Source organism: Oncorhynchus tshawytscha, unplaced genomic scaffold (genome assembly GCF_018296145.1).
Source record: "Oncorhynchus tshawytscha isolate Ot180627B unplaced genomic scaffold, Otsh_v2.0 Un_scaffold_2056_pilon_pilon, whole genome shotgun sequence".
Taxonomy (NCBI): domain Eukaryota; kingdom Metazoa; phylum Chordata; class Actinopteri; order Salmoniformes; family Salmonidae; genus Oncorhynchus; species Oncorhynchus tshawytscha.
The window spans coordinates 22,764-42,604 of NW_024609439.1; the positions used below are offsets into that span (position 1 = coordinate 22,764).

At 44.3% G+C, this 19,841-nt stretch overlaps 1 protein-coding gene across 1 annotated transcript; it reads right to left on the reverse strand.

Annotated features, from left to right (window-relative positions):
• Nucleotides 1–17,771: 17,771 nt before the first annotated feature.
• LOC112240864 (RING finger protein 222) lies at nt 17,772–19,313 on the reverse strand. The gene has a single exon (XM_024409090.2). The coding sequence runs from the start codon at nt 19,062–19,064 to the stop codon at nt 18,360–18,362; it is 705 nt and encodes a 234-aa protein (XP_024264858.2). The 5' UTR covers nt 19,065–19,313; the 3' UTR covers nt 17,772–18,359.
• Between the last annotated feature and the right edge of the window lie 528 nt (nt 19,314–19,841).

A 19,841-nucleotide genomic window follows, 5' to 3' on the forward strand; every position in this document is an offset into this window, starting at 1 on the left:
AGAGAGAGAGAGAGAGAGTGGGAGACAGGTGAGAGAGGGAAGAGAGAGAGAGAGTGGGAGACAGGTGAGAGAGGGAGAGAGAGAGATAGGGAGACAGGTGAGAGAGGGGAGAGAGAGAGAGAGAGAGGGAGAGGGAGAGAGGTGAGAGAGGGAAGAGAGAGAGAGAGAGAGAGAGAGAGAGAGAGAGAGAGGGAGAGAGAGAGAGAGTGGGAGACAGGTGAGAGAGGGAAGAGAGAAAGAGAGAGAGTGGGAGATAGGTGAGAGAGGGGAGAGAGAGAGAGAGAGATAGAGAGAGAGAGAGAGAGAGAGAGAGAGGGGAGAGAGAGTGGGAGACAGGTGAGAGAGGGAAGAGAGAGAGAGAGGTGAGAGAGTGGGAGACAGGTGAGAGAGGGAGGAGAGAGAGAGAGAGAGAGAGAGCGAGAGAGCGGGAAGAGAGAGAGAGAGAGAGTGGGAGACAGGTGAGAGAGGGAAGAGAGAGAGAGAGAGTGGGAGTGGGTGAGAGAGGGAAAAAGAGAGAGAGAGAGAGAGACACCACATACACTAGTGCAGCTTAAGGAGGGGGACGTGAGAATCATGCTAATGTTGTTTTAATTACAGGTGGATAAACAACATGATGTACCTGACATTTGATTGGGTTTGATCACAGGTATGCTGGGAGTAATAAGGACATCTGTTGTTCAGGCATATCAATATAAATAATTCCCAAATTAAAAAGCTTTCCATAGGTGATAATAAACACATTCCCGTGACACCAGATCCAGAACTCCTTTGCTAATTGAGTGGGGCAAAGTGTAGTTGCTAGGTAAACTATGTGGATTGTGGAGGAATATGACACAGGCTACATCCATAGGGTTGAAGGTACCTGATGCAGTGATAAACGACCTTTCCCGGGGCATAGGAGACGATCATGATGCTGCACCTGCAATGGTTCTCATTTCTGACAGGAACCACAGCTCAGATAACTGCGTATTGAAAGCATTGCGAATTCCCCCTCGTGTCGCACAGACATCTGTCCGCATAAGCAGTATGTAGCCTTCAGAAGGTGGGTGACAGGCATCATTTTACCCCTGATATGAAATGACAGCGTTTAGCCCCAATTTACATGCCCCCCCCTCCCACCCACCCCTCCCTCCTCGCCCAATAATAACCCCATATATTGTGACGCTGCTGAACTGAGGATATAAATATTATTATAACCAGTGGGCTGGGATAAGGGCAATGCGCCTACACGCTCTGCGGTATTCCAAATGGCCATTACGCAAAAGGAGACCACCGGCAACGTGAAATAAATGCATCCTATGCATTATCCCTGTTGGCTATATCAATTCGTTGCGGTGAATCTGTATGACAATAATCCCTATATGATTATGAATATTATTTGCTTGGTCCTGTTACCTATTCCGTCCCATTGGAATGGGACCAAGCGCTGCTCAAGCAGATATGCTAGGCTACGTTTCCTGCAAACTCTCACTCACTCTCACATGCATAACAGGGTATGGAAAAGGAGGCAGTGAACCGGTTTCCCGTTTTGCTTACCTGCCCACCGTTTGGTTGGCGAGCTGTCGCATTCGATTGAATTGCTTCTTCATCTTGTATGTTCTGCGTTAACACCTATGGGGAAAAATACTCCGCATTTCTCTCAAGATAACGGCCCATACTCCGCAGCGGCACAAGATCAAATCCACCCTCTCATACTTTCTTTCCCTCATCGCAATTGTTAAAACATTGAAAATGCGCTGAATTACATATTTTCACTGCATTTTCCCGTATCCATTCGCCCTATACACCCAGTGCAGAGATGCTGGATCAATTCGCCGCTATGGGCAGCAGAGAGTGACAGTCTCATGACACGCTGCGCGGAAAAGCACTGTGGGAAGTGTAGTAAATCGTGAACTGTTCCAACTCATCTCACTCAGCATCAATTATTATGGATGACCAAGGGAATAAATAATGTTTCCAATTGAATTATCAATAAATGACATGCTTACAGTTATGTTGTAGATAGGACATGGGTCGGTAGGTTATGATAAATGTCATAGGGCCAACTTTTCCAATGTTTAGCCTACATCAATGGGGGCCAACATGGAACAGTAAAGGCCTGACAACAAGTGTCCTATTGACATGGCTGTTTGTGTCCAACTTGGACTATTGTAATGTAACATTCTTTTTGCCAGGCACGACAAGAAACTCAGAGGGGTTCCCAAGGGGCACAGAGGTCTAAGGCACTCCATCTCAGTGCTAGAGGCGTAACTACAGACGCTCTGATTTGAATCCAGGCTGAATCACAACCAGCTGTGGGGCACAATTGGCCAGGCGTCGCCCGGGTTTGGCTGGTGTAGGCCATCATTGTAAATATGAATGTGTTCTTAACCTAGTTAAATAAAGGTTAAATAAAGGTTATATTTAAAATGTAAAAATAGAACTGAATCAGTATGTTACCCAGATTACACCACCATCATGTGGTTTCTATGTCAGTACACCACCATCATGTGGTTTCTATGTCAGTACACCACCATCATGTGGTTTCTATGTCAGTACACCACCGTCATGTGGTTTCTGTGTGTCAGTACACCACCATCATGTGGTTTCTATGTCAGTACACCACCATCATGTGGTTTCTATGTGTCAGTACACCACCATCATGTGGTTTCTATGTCAGTACACCTCCATCATGTGGTTTCTATGTCAGTACACCCCCATCATGTGGTTTCTATGTCAGTACACCTCCATCATGTGGTTTCTATGTGTCAGTACACCACCATTATGTGGTTTCTATGTCAGTACACCACCATTATGTGGTTTCTATGTCAGTACACCACCATTATGTGGTTTCTATGTCAGTACACCTCCATCATGTGGTTTCTATGTCAGTACACCACCATCATGTGGTTTCTATGTGTCAGTACACCCCCATTATGTGGTTTCTATGTGTCAGTACACCACCATCATGTGGTTTCTATGTCAGTACACCACCATCATGTGGTTTCTATGTGTCAGTACACCTCCATCATGTGATTTCTATGTGTCAGTACACCTCCATCATGTGGTTTCTATGTCAGTACACCTCCATCATGTGGTTTCTATGTCAGTACACCACCATCATGTGGTTTCTATGTCAGTACACCTCCATCATGTGGTTTCTATGTCAGTACACCCCATCATGTGGTTTCTATGTCAGTACACCTCCATCATGTGGTTTCTATGTGTCAGTACCATCATGTGGTTTCTATGTGTCAGTACACCTCCATCATGTGGTTTCTATGTCAGTACACACCATCATGTGGTTTCTATGTCAGTACACCACCATCATGTGGTTTCTATGTCAGTACACCTCCATCATGTGGTTTCTATGTCAGTACACCTCCATCATGTGGTTTCTATGTCAGTACACCACCATCATGTGGTTTCTATGTCAGTACACCTCCATCATGTGGTTTCTATGTCAGTACACCACCATCATGTGGTTTCTATGTCAGTACACCACCATCATGTGGTTTCTATGTCAGTACACCTCCATCATGTGGTTTCTATGTCAGTACACCTCCATCATGTGGTTTCTATGTCAGTACACCTCCATCATGTGGTTTCTATGTGTCAGTACACCTCCATCATGTGGTTTCTATGTCAGTACACCTCCATCATGTGGTTTCAGTACACCACCATCATGTGGTTTCTATGTGTCAGTACACCTCCATCATGTGGTTTCTATGTGTCAGTACACCACCATCATGTGGTTTCCAGTCCATCATGTGGTTTCTATGTCAGTACACCACCATCATGTGGTTTCTATGTCAGTACACCTCCATCATGTGGTTTCTACACCACCATCATGTGGTTTCTATGTCAGTACACCACCATCATGTGGTTTCTATGTCAGTACACCTCCATCATGTGGTTTCTATGTCAGTACACCTCCATCATGTGGTTTCTATGTGTCAGTACACCCCCATCATGTGGTTTCTATGTCAGTACACCACCATCATGTGGTTTCTATGTCAGTACACCTCCATCATGTGGTTTCTATGTCAGTACACCTCCATCATGTGGTTTCTATGTGTCATGTGTCAGTACACCTCCATCATGTGGTTTCTCCATCATGTGGTTTCTATGTCAGTACACCACCATCATGTGGTTTCTATGTCAGTACACCACCATCATGTGGTTTCTATGTCAGTACACCTCCATCATGTGGTTTCTATGTCAGTACACCTCCATCATGTGGTTTCTATGTCAGTACACCCATCCACCTCCATCATGTGGTTTCTATGTCAGTACACCTCCATCATGTGGTTTCTATGTCAGTACACCACCATCATGTGGTTTCTATGTCAGTACACCTCCATCATGTGGTTTCTATGTCAGTACACCTCCATCATGTGGTTTCTATGTCAGTACACCTCCATCATGTGGTTTCTATGTCAGTACACCACCATCATGTGGTTTCTATGTCAGTACACCTCCATCATGTGGTTTCTATGTGTCAGTACACCTCCATCATGTGGTTTCTATGTCAGTACACCTCCATCATGTGGTTTCTATGTCAGTACACCTCCATCATGTGGTTTCTATGTCAGTACACCTCCATCATGTGGTTTCTATGTCAGTACACCTCCATCATGTGGTTTCTATGTCAGTACACCACCATCAGTACACCTCCATCATGTGGTTTCTATGTCAGTACACCTCCATCATGTGGTTTCTATGTCAGTACACCTCCATCATGTGGTTTCATCATGTGGTTTCAGTACACCTCCATCATGTGGTTTCATCATGTGGTTTCAGTACACCTCCATCATGTGGTTTCTATGTCAGTACACCTCCATCATGTGGTTTCTATGTCAGTACACCTCCATCATGTGGTTTCTATGTCAGTACACCTCCATCATGTGGTTTCTATGTCAGTACACCACCATCATCTCCATCATGTGGTTTCTATGTGTCAGTACACCACCATCATGTGGTTTCTATGTCAGTACACCTCCATCATGTGGTTTCTATGTCAGTACACCTCCATCATGTGGTTTCATCATGTGGTTTCTATGTCAGTACACCTCCATCATGTGGTTTCTATGTGTCAGTACACCACCATCATGTGGTTTCTATGTCAGTACACCTCCATCATGTGGTTTCTATGGTCAGTTCATCATGTGGTTTCTATGTCAGTACACCTCCATCATGTGGTTTCTATGTCAGTACACCTCCATCATGTGGTTTCTATGTCAGTACATCCATCATGTGGTTTCTCCATCATGTGTCAGTACACCTCCATCATGTGGTTTCTATGTCAGTACACCTCCATCATGTGGTTTCTATGTCAGTACACCTCCATCATGTGGTTTCTATGTCAGTACACCTCCATCATGTGGTTTCTATGTGTCAGTACACCACCATCATGTGGTTTCTATGTGTCAGTACACCACCATCATGTGGTTTCTATGTCAGTACACCACCATCATGTGGTTTCTATGTGTCGGTACACCCCCATCATGTGGTTTCTATGTCAGTACACCACCATCATGTGGTTTCTATGTGTCAGTACACCTCCATCATGTGGTTTCTATGTCAGTACACCTCCATCATGTGGTTTCTATGTCAGTACACCACCATCATGTGGTTTCTATGTCAGTACACCACCATCATGTGGTTTCTATCCATCATGTGGTTTCTATGTCAGTACACCACCATCATGTGGTTTCTATGTCAGTACACCTCCATCATGTGGTTTCTATGTCAGTACACCACCCATCATGTGGTTTCTATGTCAGTACACCACCATCATGTGGTTTCTATGTCAGTACACCTCCATCATGTGGTTTCTATGTCAGTACACCTCCATCATGTGGTTTCTGGTTTCTATGTGGTTTCAGTCACACCTCCATCATGTGGTTTCTATGTGTCAGTACACCTCCATCATGTGGTTTCTATGTCAGTACACCTCCATCATGTGGTTTCTATGTCAGTACACCACCATCATGTGGTTTCTATGTGTCAGTACACCTCCATCATGTGGTTTCTATGTGTCAGTACACCCTCCATCATGTGGTTTCTATGTCAGTACACCTCCATCATGTGGTTTCTATGTCAGTACACCACCATCATGTGGTTTCTATGTCAGTACACCCACCATCATGTGGTTTCTATGTCAGTACACCACCATCATGTGTTTCTATATGTCAGTACACCTCCATCATGTGGTTTCTATGTGTCAGTACACCTCCATCATGTGGTTTCTATGTGTCAGTACACCTCCATCATGTGGTTTCTATGTCAGTACACCTCCATCATGTGGTTTCTATGTCAGTACACCTCCATCATGTGGTTTCTATGTGTCAGTACACCACCATCATGTGGTTTCTATGTCAGTACACCTCCATCATGTGGTTTCTATGTCAGTACACCACCATCATGTGGTTTCTATGTGTCAGTACACCTCCATCATGTGGTTTCTATGTCAGTACACCTCCATCATGTGGTTTCTATGTCAGTACACCTCCATCATGTGGTTTCTATGTCAGTACACCTCCATCATGTGGTTTCTATGTGTCAGTACACCACCATCATGTGGTTTCTATGTGTCAGTACACCTCCATCATGTGGTTTCTATGTCAGTTCCATCATGTGGTTTCTATGTCAGTACACCTCCATCATGTGGTTTCTATGTCAGTACACCTCCATCATGTGGTTTCTATGTGTCAGTACACCACCATCATGTGGTTTCTATGTCAGTACACCTCCATCATGTGGTTTCTATGTCAGTACACCTCCATCATGTGGTTTCTATGTGTCAGTACACCACCATCATGTGGTTTCTATGTCAGTACACCTCCATCATGTGGTTTCTATGTCAGTACACCTCCATCATGTGGTTTCTATGTGTCAGTACACCCCCATCATGTGGTTTCTATGTCAGTACACCTCCATCATGTGGTTTCTATGTCAGTACCCCATCATGTGGTTTCCATCATGTGGTTTCTATGTCAGTACACCTCCATCATGTGGTAGTACACCACCAAAATCATGTGGTTTCTATGTCAGTACACCTCCATCATGTGGTTTCTATGTGTGTCAGTACACCCCCATCATGTGGTTTCTATGTCAGTACACCTCCATCATGTGGTTTCTATGTGTCAGTACACCTCCATCATGTGGTTTCTATGTCAGTACACCTCCATCATGTGGTTTCTATGTGTCAGTACACCTCCATCATGTGGTTTCTATGTGTCAGTACACCTCCATCATGTGGTTTCTATGTGTCAGTACACCTCCATCATGTGGTTTCTATGTGTCAGTACACCTCCATCATGTGGTTTCTATGTCAGTACACCTCCATCAGTCACACCTCCATCATGTGGTTTCTATGTGTCAGTACACCTCCATCATGTGGTTTCTATGTGTCAGTACACCTCCATCATGTGGTTTCTATGTGTCAGTACACCTCCATCATGTGGTTTCTATGTGTCAGTACACCCCCATCATGTGGTTTCTATGTCAGTACACCTCCATCATGTGGTTTCTATGTGTCAGTACACCACCATCATGTGGTTTCTATGTGTCAGTACACCTCCATCATGTGGTTTTATGTGTCAGTACACCCCCATCATGTGGTTTCTATGTCAGTACACCACCATCATGTGGTTTCTATGTCAGTACACCTCCATCATGTGGTTTCTATGTCAGTACACCTCCATCATGTGGTTTCTATGTCAGTACACTCCATCATGTGGTTTCTATGTGTCAGTACACCTCCATCATGTGGTTTCTATGTGTCAGTACACCTCCATCATGTGGTTTCTATGTCAGTACACCACCATCATGTGGTTTCTATGTGTCAGTACACCTCCATCATGTGGTTTCTATGTCAGTACACCTCCATCATCATGTGGTTCCTATGTGGTTTCATGTGTCAGTACACCTCCATCATGTGGTTTCTATGTCAGTACACCTCCATCATGTGGTTTCTATGTCAGTACACCACCATCATGTGGTTTCTATGTGTCAGTACACCTCCATCATGTGGTTTCTATGTGTTAGTACACCCCATCATGTGATTTCTATGTCAGTACACCTCCATCATGTGGTTTCTATGTCAGTACACCACCAGCATGTGGTTTCTATGTCAGTACACCCCCATCATGTGGTTTCTATGTCAGTACACCACCATCATGTGGTTTCTATGTCAGTACACCTCCATCATGTGATTTCTATGTCAGTACACCTCCATCATGTGGTTTCTATGTGTCAGTACACCTCCATCATGTGGTTTCTATGTGTCAGTACACCTCCATCATGTGGTTTCAATGTCAGTACACCACCATCATGTGGTTTCTATGTGTCAGTACACCTCCATCATGTGGTTTCTATGTCAGTACACCACCATCATGTGGTTTCTATGTCAGTACACCACCATCATGTGGTTTCTATGTGTCAGTACACCTCCATCATGTGGTTTCTATGTCAGTACACCTCCATCATGTGGTTTCTATGTCAGTACACCTCCATCATGTGGTTTCTATGTGTCAGTACACCACCATCATGTGGTTTCTATGTGTCAGTACACCACCATCATGTGGTTTCTATGTGTCAGTACACCTCCATCATGTGGTTTCTATGTCAGTACACCTCCATCATGTGGTTTCTATGTCAGTACACCTCCATCATGTGGTTTCTATGTCAGTACACCTCCATCATGTGGTTTCTATGTCAGTACACCACCATCATGTGGTTTCTATGTCAGTACACCACCATCATGTGGTTTCTATGTCAGTACACCACCATCATGTGGTTTCTGTGTGTCAGTACACCACCATCATGTGGTTTCTATGTCAGTACACCACCATCATGTGGTTTCTATGTGTCAGTACACCACCATCATGTGGTTTCTATGTCAGTACACCTCCATCATGTGGTTTCTATGTCAGTACACCACCATCATGTGGTTTCTATGTGTCAGTACACCACCATCATGTGGTTTCTATGTCAGTACACCTCCATCATGTGGTTTCTATGTCAGTACACCACCATCATGTGGTTTCTATGTCAGTACACCTCCATCATGTGGTTTCTATGTCAGTACACCTCCATCATGTGGTTTCTATGTCAGTACACCTCCATCATGTGGTTTCTATGTCAGTACACCACCATCATGTGGTTTCTACGTCAGTACACCTCCATCATGTGGTTTCTATGTCAGTACACCTCCATCATGTGGTTTCTATGTCAGTACACCTCCATCATGTGGTTTCTATGTGTCAGTACTCCTCCATCATGTGGTTTCTATGTGTCAGTACACAACCATCATGTGGTTTCTATGTCAGTACACCTCCATCATGTGGTTTCTATGTCAGTACACCACCATCATGTGGTTTCTATGTCAGTACACCACCATCATGTGGTTTCTATGTGTCAGTACTCCTCCATCATGTGGTTTCTATGTGTCAGTACACCACCATCATGTGGTTTCTGTGTGTCAGTACACCCCCATCATGTGGTTTCTATGTCAGTACACCTCCATCATGTGGTTTCTATGTGTCAGTACACCACCATCATGTGGTTTCTATGTGTCAGTACACCACCATCATGTGGTTTCTATGTGTCAGTACACCTCCATCATGTGGTTTCTATGTCAGTACTCCTCCATCATGTGGTTTCTATGTGTTAGTACACCTCCATCATGTGGTTTCTATATGTCAGTACACCTCCATCATGTGGTTTCTATGTCAGTACACCTCCATCATGTGGTTTCTATGTCAGTACACCTCCATCATGTGGTTTCTATGTGTCAGTACACCTCCATCATGTGGTTTCTATGTGTCAGTACACCACCATCATGTGGTTTCTATGTGTCAGTACACCTCCATCATGTGGTTTCTATGTGTCAGTACACCACCATCATGTGGTTTCTATGTGTCAGTACACCTCCATCATGTGGTTTCTATGTCAGTACACCTCCATCATGTGGTTTCTATGTCAGTACACCTCCATCATGTGGTTTCTATGTCAGTACACCTCCATCATGTGGTTTCTATGTGTCAGTACACCACCATCATGTGGTTTCTATGTGTCAGTACACCACCATCATGTGGTTTCTATGTCAGTACACCTCCATCATGTGGTTTCTATGTCAGTACACCACCATCATGTGGTTTCTATGTGTCAGTACACCACCATCATGTGGTTTCTATGTGTCAGTACACCACCATCATGTGGTTTCTATGTCAGTACACCTCCATCATGTGGTTTCTATGTGTCAGTACACCACCATCATGTGGTTTCTATGTCAGTACACCTCCATCATGTGGTTTCTATGTCAGTACACCACCATCATGTGGTTTCTATGTGTCAGTACACCACCATCATGTGGTTTCTATGTGTCAGTACACCACCATCATGTGGTTTCTATGTCAGTACACCTCCATCATGTGGTTTCTATGTGTCAGTACACCACCATCATGTGGTTTCTATGTGTCAGTACACCTCCATCATGTGGTTTCTATGTGTCAGTACACCACCATCATGTGGTTTCTATGTGTCAGTACACCACCATCATGTGGTTTCTATGTCAGTACACCTCCATCATGTGGTTTCTATGTCAGTACACCTCCATCATGTGGTTTCTATGTCAGTACACTCCATCATGTGGTTTCTATGTCAGTACACCTCCATCATGTGGTTTCTATGTGTCAGTACACCTCCATCATGTGGTTTCTATGTCAGTACACCACCATCATGTGGTTTCTATGTGTCAGTACACCTCCATCATGTGGTTTCTATGTCAGTACACAGTACACCTCCATCATGTGGTTTCTATGTGTCAGTACACCTCCATCATGTGGTTTCTATGTGTCAGTACACCTCCATCATGTGGTTTCTATGTCAGTACACCTCCATCATGTGGTTTCTATGTCAGTACACCACCATCATGTGGTTTCTATGTGTCAGTACACCTCCATCATGTGGTTTCTATGTGTTAGTACACCCCCATCATGTGATTTCTATGTCAGTACACCTCCATCATGTGGTTTCTATGTCAGTACACCACCAGCATGTGGTTTCTATGTCAGTACACCCCCATCATGTGGTTTCTATGTCAGTACACCACCATCATGTGGTTTCTATGTCAGTACACCTCCATCATGTGATTTCTATGTCAGTACACCTCCATCATGTGGTTTCTATGTGTCAGTACACCTCCATCATGTGGTTTCTATGTGTCAGTACACCTCCATCATGTGGTTTCTATGTCAGTACACCACCATCATGTGGTTTCTATGTGTACACCACCAGTACACCACCATCATGTGGTTTCTATGTCAGTACACCTCCATCATGTGGTTTCTATGTCAGTACACCACCATCATGTGGTTTCTATGTGTCAGTACACCTCCATCATGTGGTTTCTATGTCAGTACACCTCCATCATGTGGTTTCTATGTCAGTACACCCCCATCATGTGGTTTCTATGTCAGTACACCTCCATGATGTGGTTTCTATGTGTCAGTACACCACCATTATGTGGTTTCTATGTCAGTACACCCCCATCATGTGGTTTCTATGTCAGTACACCTCCATCATGTGGTTTCTATGTCAGTACACCCCCATCATGTGGTTTCTATGTCAGTACACCTCCATCATGTGGTTTCTATGTGTCAGTACACCACCATTATGTGGTTTCTATGTCAGTACACCTCCATCATGTGGTTTCTATGTCAGTACACCTCCATCATGTGGTTTCTATGTGTCAGTACACCACCATCATCATGTGGTTTCTATGTCAGTACACCACCATCATGTGGTTTCTATGTGTCAGTACACCACCATCATGTGGTTTCTATGTCAGTACACCTCCATCATGTGGTTTCTATGTCAGTACACCACCATCATGTGGTTTCTATGTCAGTACACCACCATCATGTGGTTTCTATGTCAGTACACCTCCATCATGTGGTTTCTATGTCAGTACACCACCATCATGTGGTTTCTATGTCAGTACACCTCCATCATGTGGTTTCTATGTCAGTACACCTCCATCATGTGGTTTCTATGTCAGTACACCTCCATCATGTGGTTTCTATGTGTCAGTACACCTCCATCATGTGGTTTCTATGTGTCAGTACACAACCATCATGTGGTTTCTATGTCAGTACACCTCCATCATGTGGTTTCTATGTCAGTACACCACCATCATGTGGTTTCTATGTCAGTACACCACCATCATGTGGTTTCTATGTGTCAGTACACCTCCATCATGTGGTTTCTATGTGTCAGTACACCACCATCATGTGGTTTCTGTGTCAGTACACCCCCATCATGTGGTTTCTATGTCAGTACACCTCCATCATGTGGTTTCTATGTGTCAGTACACCACCATCATGTGGTTTCTATGTCAGTACACCACCATCATGTGGTTTCTATGTGTCAGTACACCTCCATCATGTGGTTTCTATGTGTCAGTACACCACCATCATGTGGTTTCTATGTCAGTACACCACCCTCATGTGGTTTCTATGTCAGTACACCTCCATCATGTGGTTTCTATGTGTCAGTACACCACCATCATGTGGTTTCTATGTGTCAGTACACCACCATCATGTGGTTTCTATGTGTCAGTACACCACCATCATGTGGTTTCTATGTGTCAGTACACCACCATCATGTGGTTTCTATGTGTCAGTACACCACCATCATGTGGTTTCTATGTCAGTACACCACCATCATGTGGTTTCTATGTCAGTACACCTCCATCATGTGGTTTCTATGTCAGTACACCTCCATCATGTGGTTTCTATGTGTCAGTACACCACCATCATGTGGTTTCTATGTGTCAGTACACCTCCATCATGTGGTTTCTATGTCAGTACACCTCCATCATGTGGTTTCTATGTCAGTACACCTCCATCATGTGGTTTCTATGTGTCAGTACACCACCATCATGTGGTTTCTATGTCAGTACACCACCATCATGTGGTTTCTATGTGTCAGTACACCACCATCATGTGGTTTCTATGTGTTAGTACACCCCATCATGTGATTTCTATGTCAGTACACCACCATCATGTGGTTTCTATGTCAGTACACCACCATCATGTGGTTTCTATGTCAGTACACCTCCATCATGTGGTTTCTATGTCAGTACACCACCATCATGTGGTTTCTATGTCAGTACACCTCCATCATGTGGTTTCTATGTCAGTACACCTCCATCATGTGGTTTCTATGTCAGTACACCTCCATCATGTGGTTTCTATGTCAGTACACCACCATCATGTGGTTTCTACGTCAGTACACCTCCATCATGTGGTTTCTATGTCAGTACACCTCCATCATGTGGTTTCTATGTCAGTACACCTCCATCATGTGGTTTCTATGTGTCAGTACACCTCCATCATGTGGTTTCTATGTGTCAGTACACAACCATCATGTGGTTTCTATGTCAGTACACCTCCATCATGTGGTTTCTATGTCAGTACACCACCATCATGTGGTTTCTATGTCAGTACACCACCATCATGTGGTTTCTATGTGTCAGTACTCCTCCATCATGTGGTTTCTATGTGTCAGTACACCACCATCATGTGGTTTCTGTGTGTCAGTACACCCCCATCATGTGGTTTCTATGTCAGTACACCTCCACAGTACACCATCATGTGGTTTCTATGTGTCAGTACACCACCATCATGTGGTTTCTATGTGTCAGTACACCACCATCATGTGGTTTCTATGTGTCAGTACACCTCCATCATGTGGTTTCTATGTCAGTACTCCTCCATCATGTGGTTTCTATGTCAGTACACCACCATCATGTGGTTTCTATGTGTCAGTACACCACCATCATGTGGTTTCTATGTGTCAGTACACCTCCATCATGTGGTTTCTATGTGTCAGTACACCACCATCATGTGGTTTCTATGTGTCAGTACACCACCATCATGTGGTTTCTATGTGTCAGTACACCACCATCATGTGGTTTCTATGTGTCAGTACACCACCATCATGTGGTTTCTATGTGTCAGTACACCACCATTATGTGGTTTCTATGTCAGTACACCTCCATCATGTGGTTTCTATGTCAGTACACCACCATCATGTGGTTTCTATGTGTCAGTACACCCCCATTATGTGGTTTCTATGTGTCAGTACACCACCATCATGTGGTTTCTATGTCAGTACACCACCATCATGTGGTTTCTATCCAGGCGTGATTGGGAGTCCCATAGGGCGGTGCACAATTGGCCCAGCGTCATCCGGGTTTGGCCCGGGGTAGGCCGTCATTGTAAGAATAAAAATTTGTTCTTAACTGACTTGCCTAGTTAAATAAAGGTTAAATGAGATCACAGGTCCCAGGCTCCAGATAAAGAGCCAGGCTGGTTAATGAGATTACAGGTAACCAGTTTCTCAAGAGGGTGTGCCTGAGTAAACTTTGGGAGGAACTTTCCACCAGTATAACCAGTGGTATCAGAGAGAGAGAGACTTTCCACCAGTATAACCAGTGGTATCAGAGAGAGAGACTTTCCACCAGTATAACCAGTGGTATCAGAGAGAGAGAGACTTTCCACCAGTATAACCAGTGGTATCAGAGAGAGAGAGACTTTCCACCAGTATAACCAGTGGTATCAGAGAGAGAGAGACTTTCCACCAGTATAACCAGTGGTATCAGAGAGAGAGAGACTTTCCACCAGTATAACCAGTGGTATCAGAGAGAGACTTTCCACCAGTATAACCAGTGGTATCAGAGAGAGACTTTCCACCAGTATAACCAGTGGTATCAGAGAGAGAGACTTTCCACCAGTATAACCAGTGGTATCTGAGAGAGAGACTTTCCACCAGTATAACCAGTGGTATCAGAGAGAGACTTTCCACCAGTATAACCAGTGGTATCAGAGAGAGAGACTTTCCACCAGTATAACCAGTGGTATCTGAGAGAGAGACTTTCCACCAGTATAACCAGTGGTATCAGAGAGAGAGAGACTTTCCACCAGTATAACCAGTGGTATCAGAGAGAGAGACTTTCCACCAGTATAACCAGTGGTATCAGAGAGAGAGACTTTCCACCAGCATTGTCACGCCCTGGTCAAAGTATTTTGTGTTTATCTTTATGTATTTGGTCAGGCCAGGGTGTGGCATGGGGTTTTTGTAATTGTGGTGTGTTTGTCTTGGGGTTTTGGTGGTGGTATTGGGATTGTAGCTTAGTGGGTTGTCTAGCAAAGTCTATGGCTGTCTGGAGTGGTTCTCAATCAGAGGCAGATGCTTATCGTTGTCTCTGATTGGGAACCATATTTAGGCAGCCATATTCTTTGAGTTTGTCGTGGGTGATTGTCCTTAGTGTCCTATGTGTACTCTCGGTTAGTTTGCACTAGATAGGCTGTTTCGGTTTCGATTACGTTTATTGTTTTGTGTAGTGTTCGTGTTTCTTTATTTGAATAAACATGAATCTCAATCGACACGCTGCAGTTTGGTCCGACTCTCCTTCATCACCACTAGAAAACCGTAACAAGTATAACCAGTGGTATCAGAGAGAGAGACTTTCCACCAGTATAACCAGTGGTATCAGAGAGAGAGACTTTCCACCAGTATAACCAGTGGTATCAGAGAGAGAGACTTGTTTTCTATGTTCAAAATGTTTCGAAAATATGTTTTATAGTTTTATGCTCATTAATTCATTGTGGATTTATGGTAGAACTTTGAGAGTTGATTTTGATATGCCACAATTTAATTTCTCACACAAGAACATTAATTAAGAGTCTGTAATAGAATGTCACTCATCCAGTCTCACAGTAAGAGTAGGTTTTATTACTCAATTATGCTAAGTCATTAACTGAAATTCATTATTACACTTCTCTACCCTCCCTCCCTCCCTCCCCCACCACCTCCCTCTCCCCCCTCCCTCCCTTCCCATCTCCCTCCTCCCTCTCACTAGGAAGAAAGAAGGGAGGGAGGATCCAGAACAGCTGAGGCGGTTGGTTGGTTGCTAACCAACCAGTTAAACAGGAACAACTAGACAAGCAGAGGAAAGAGAGGACACATGTAGGATGAAGACATGGATAAAGCACATTCCAGAAACCTTGTTCCTTACATAATAAACTAGTTAACATGTTACATTAAGTTGCTCTGTAACTCTACAGTAAGTTGCTCTGTAACACTACAGTAAGTTGCTCTGTAACACTCCATTATGTTGCTCTGTAACACTCTACAGTAAGTTGCTCTGTAACACTACAGTAAGTTGCTCTGTAACACTCTACAGTAAGTTGCTCTGTAACACTCTACAGTAAGTTGCTCTGTAACACTCCATTAAGTTGCTCTGTAACACTCTACAGTAAGTTGCTCTGTAACACTCTACAGTAAGTTGCTCTGTAACACTCTACAGTAAGTTGCTCTGTAACACTCTACAGTAAGTTGCTCTGTAACACTCTACAGTAAGTTGCTCTGTAACACTCTACAGTAAGTTGCTCTGTAACACTCTACAGTAAGTTGCTCTGTAACACTCCATTATGTTGCTCTGTAACACTCTACAGTAAGTTGCTCTGTAACACTCTACAGTAAGTTGCTCTGTAACACTCTACAGTAAGTTGCTCTGTAACACTCCATTATGTTGCTCTCATACAGTGGTAGTAAACTAGTAAACTACAAGTCATGTATTCACGTACATTCACTTAGTGACCCAACATACACACTAGAACTCTAGAAACAGAACATATATATATATACAGGTTATATGACTATGCAACACCTCTCATGTTCACCATGTAGCCTACACAACTATATAGGCCCTGTATCAGATCCTCCAATACTGTACATTCCTTGTGTAACGGATGTGAAACTTCTAGCTTAGTTAGCGGTGGTGCTGGTGTAACGGATGTGAAACAGCTAGCTAGTTAGTTCTGTAACACTCTACAGTGGTGTAACACTCCATTATGTTGTGTAACGGATGTGAAACAGCTAGCTAGTTAGTGGTGGTGCTGGTGTAACGGATGTGAAACTTCTAGCTTAGTTAGCGGTGGTGCTGGTGTAACGGATGTGAAACAGCTAGCTAGTTAGCGGTGGTGCGCGCTAAATATCGTTTCAATCGGTGACGTCACTTGCTCTGAGACCTTGAAGTAGTGGTTCCCCTTGCTCTGCAAGGGCCGCGGCTTTTGTGGAGCGATGGGTAACAATGCTTCGTGGGTGACTGCTGTTGATGTGGGCAGAGGGTCCCTGGTTCGCGCCCGGGTATTGGCGAGGGGACGGTCTAAAGTTATACTGTTACACTTGTCCATTATAAACTGTAGACATTGTTCCCTTCACAATAGAGAAAGCAGAGCTAACTCTCTCTCCCTGGTGTTGGTATAGCAGGGCCTCTATGTGGTGTCAGTGGTAAGACAACCCCTCAGTGTTCCCGTGCCCCAAGTCTCTCTTTACAGCAGTCTATCCCCGACCCCATGCTCATCTTTACCTGCAAGTCGGTCCTGCTCCTTCAACCTGCCAGGGACTCACATCAATTATTTGCCGAGGATACTGAAGGCATTTGATAGTGCACTTTCTCTCGGTGTCTTGGTGTCTCTTTCTGTCTCGGTGCCTCTCATGTGTCTCTGTGTCAGTCTCTGTTTCTGTCTCCCTTTCTCTGTTTGCATTGTCAGAATGTACCACGTGCCGGTAGGACATAAAAAATACTTTGGCACATGATGTGTTGGTTATCTAGTCCTTCTAATGAAGTAACTGTAGCCTGTACTTGTAAATGTCACTGAAGTTCTCATTAAACAGGTAAAACAACTTCCAACCAGAAACACACAACAATGGTCTCCATGAGAGGTGCTGGGATTACAACCCTCACCATTCTTTATTCAGGACTTGTTGCCAACAACATATGGGGCAGTTATATGGTGAGCATCGGTAGTTATAGACCTATGGTAATGGGGTGAATATGGAGGCATGTTCACAGGGGCCTCTTTTTCTTTTGATCTTAGGACCAATATTTCAACCATTATTAACCAAACCACCATCATAAAGTGTATAAATGTAGGAAATAAGACAATGCCTTTTCCTCTCAGTCCATAAACTATCACTTTATTTGCAGACACTGACTGAACCAGCCCAGTTTCATTCAGTCACTTAATTACATCCTGTCCAGGGCATTGAGTACAAACAGGAATACACGGAACACACTGGACAAGTTCAAACTAAATGGCACTACAATATATATATATATTGACAGAATGGACAAAGTGACACGTTTCAGTTAATTAAGTGCAATACATTGTCTTCATGAGAGCATGAGTGAAGAGAAAATTAGACCGTACAATAACAAGAAATAGTGCGTAATGACGGTCAAGTAGTGCGCAATGACGCACCATGCATATGCTCGAGCCATATGGCTCTGGCTTTGTGGGTTATGCCAATATAATCCAAGGAAGTGTGGCAGCTACCATTGCCATCAATGTGAATATCACAAGCAGAACGACCAAGCAACGTGCTGTTGTACAAATCTTGACGCGCCGTCTCCTGCGGTTGGGTTGGAGAACAACAGGCATAGTGTCCAGGCTCACCGCATCTTCATCAGCCATGGGTCGGCCCTGGGCACTGATGATGATGAAAATCTGAGAGTTTCTGTGGTCGGGAGTGATCAGTGACAGTATCTGTCGACTCCTGCATCTCTCTGAAATACACCTAAAACGTCTCACAATCCAGCTCAGTCCGCTTGAATCAGACGGTGAACTACTATGCCCTGACGCGCGTCGTGCTTGTGCTTCATGGTGATGCTGTGGGTTACCAGGTGTTGGTGGAGGGACAGGAACCTTCAAGGTCTGCCCGCCTCCTTCCTCGCCCTCTTTCCCCGGGGCGAGAGGAACCCCAACCTCCTGTTGCTTCTTGATGAAAGTCAGGTGTCGGCAGACGGGACAGATGATGGTGTCTCTGATGACGCCGTCCCTGTTGATACTGACCAAGGTTTTGACCAGACAGTCGTGGCAGAAAACGTGTCGGCAGCTCAGGGTCCTCTCCGTGCCGGAGAGACTTTCATAACACACGGGACACTCTGAGTCCTCCTGGCTCTGCGAGTCCCGTTCCTCCGCTTGATGTCCGTCTAATGGTGTCATCCTGGAGCCTTTACGTGCTGCCTGGCAGTGCTATCCACACCGCTGGTGCACCATGGAATCTCCAAAAATCCTAATAACAGCTGTGTGCGACACCACGGGATTTGACTATAGCTCCAACAGCGAGAATAAAGCTGATTTCATTAGGCTAAGATCCCGAACCTATCTGCCTGGAAGTCTGTTGCACTGGCTGAGTGAAACCAAAACACGTGCCACTCCTCCCTACAGGGCAGTGTCTCCGTCTCAGGGAGGGCTGTCATCTCTCCCCATAGGCTACACCTGTGTGACTCGCTGCTCTTCTGGTGCGTTCAGTTTCCCCTGAGTGACAAAATCAGCCAAACAGGATTTGGAACGTTTGAGAAAGAACACTGCAAATGTAAATCCAGTGACAGTCATGTCCCACCATTCTCCACACCACGCAGTCTGACCCACAGAACAGATAAACAATGTGTTGTTGAGGTTGACTTCATAGAAATGCCTTGTAATTCATTTGATATTGGTGCGCACCCTTACGAAAAAGATTGCAGTATAACTGCCATTAGAGTGAGTATAATTGCAGTATGCTGCAAATACTGTGTACAAAATAACACAGTTCTTCTACTGCAGTAATTCTTCCAGTGCAACTGCACTTAGTTACAGTGCAGTATAACTCACTGCAGTTAGTTACAGTGCAGTATAACTCACTGCAGTTAGTTACAGTGCAGTATAACTCACTGCAGTTAGTTACAGTGCAGTATAACTCACTGCAGTTAGTTACAGTGCAGTATAACTCACTGCAGT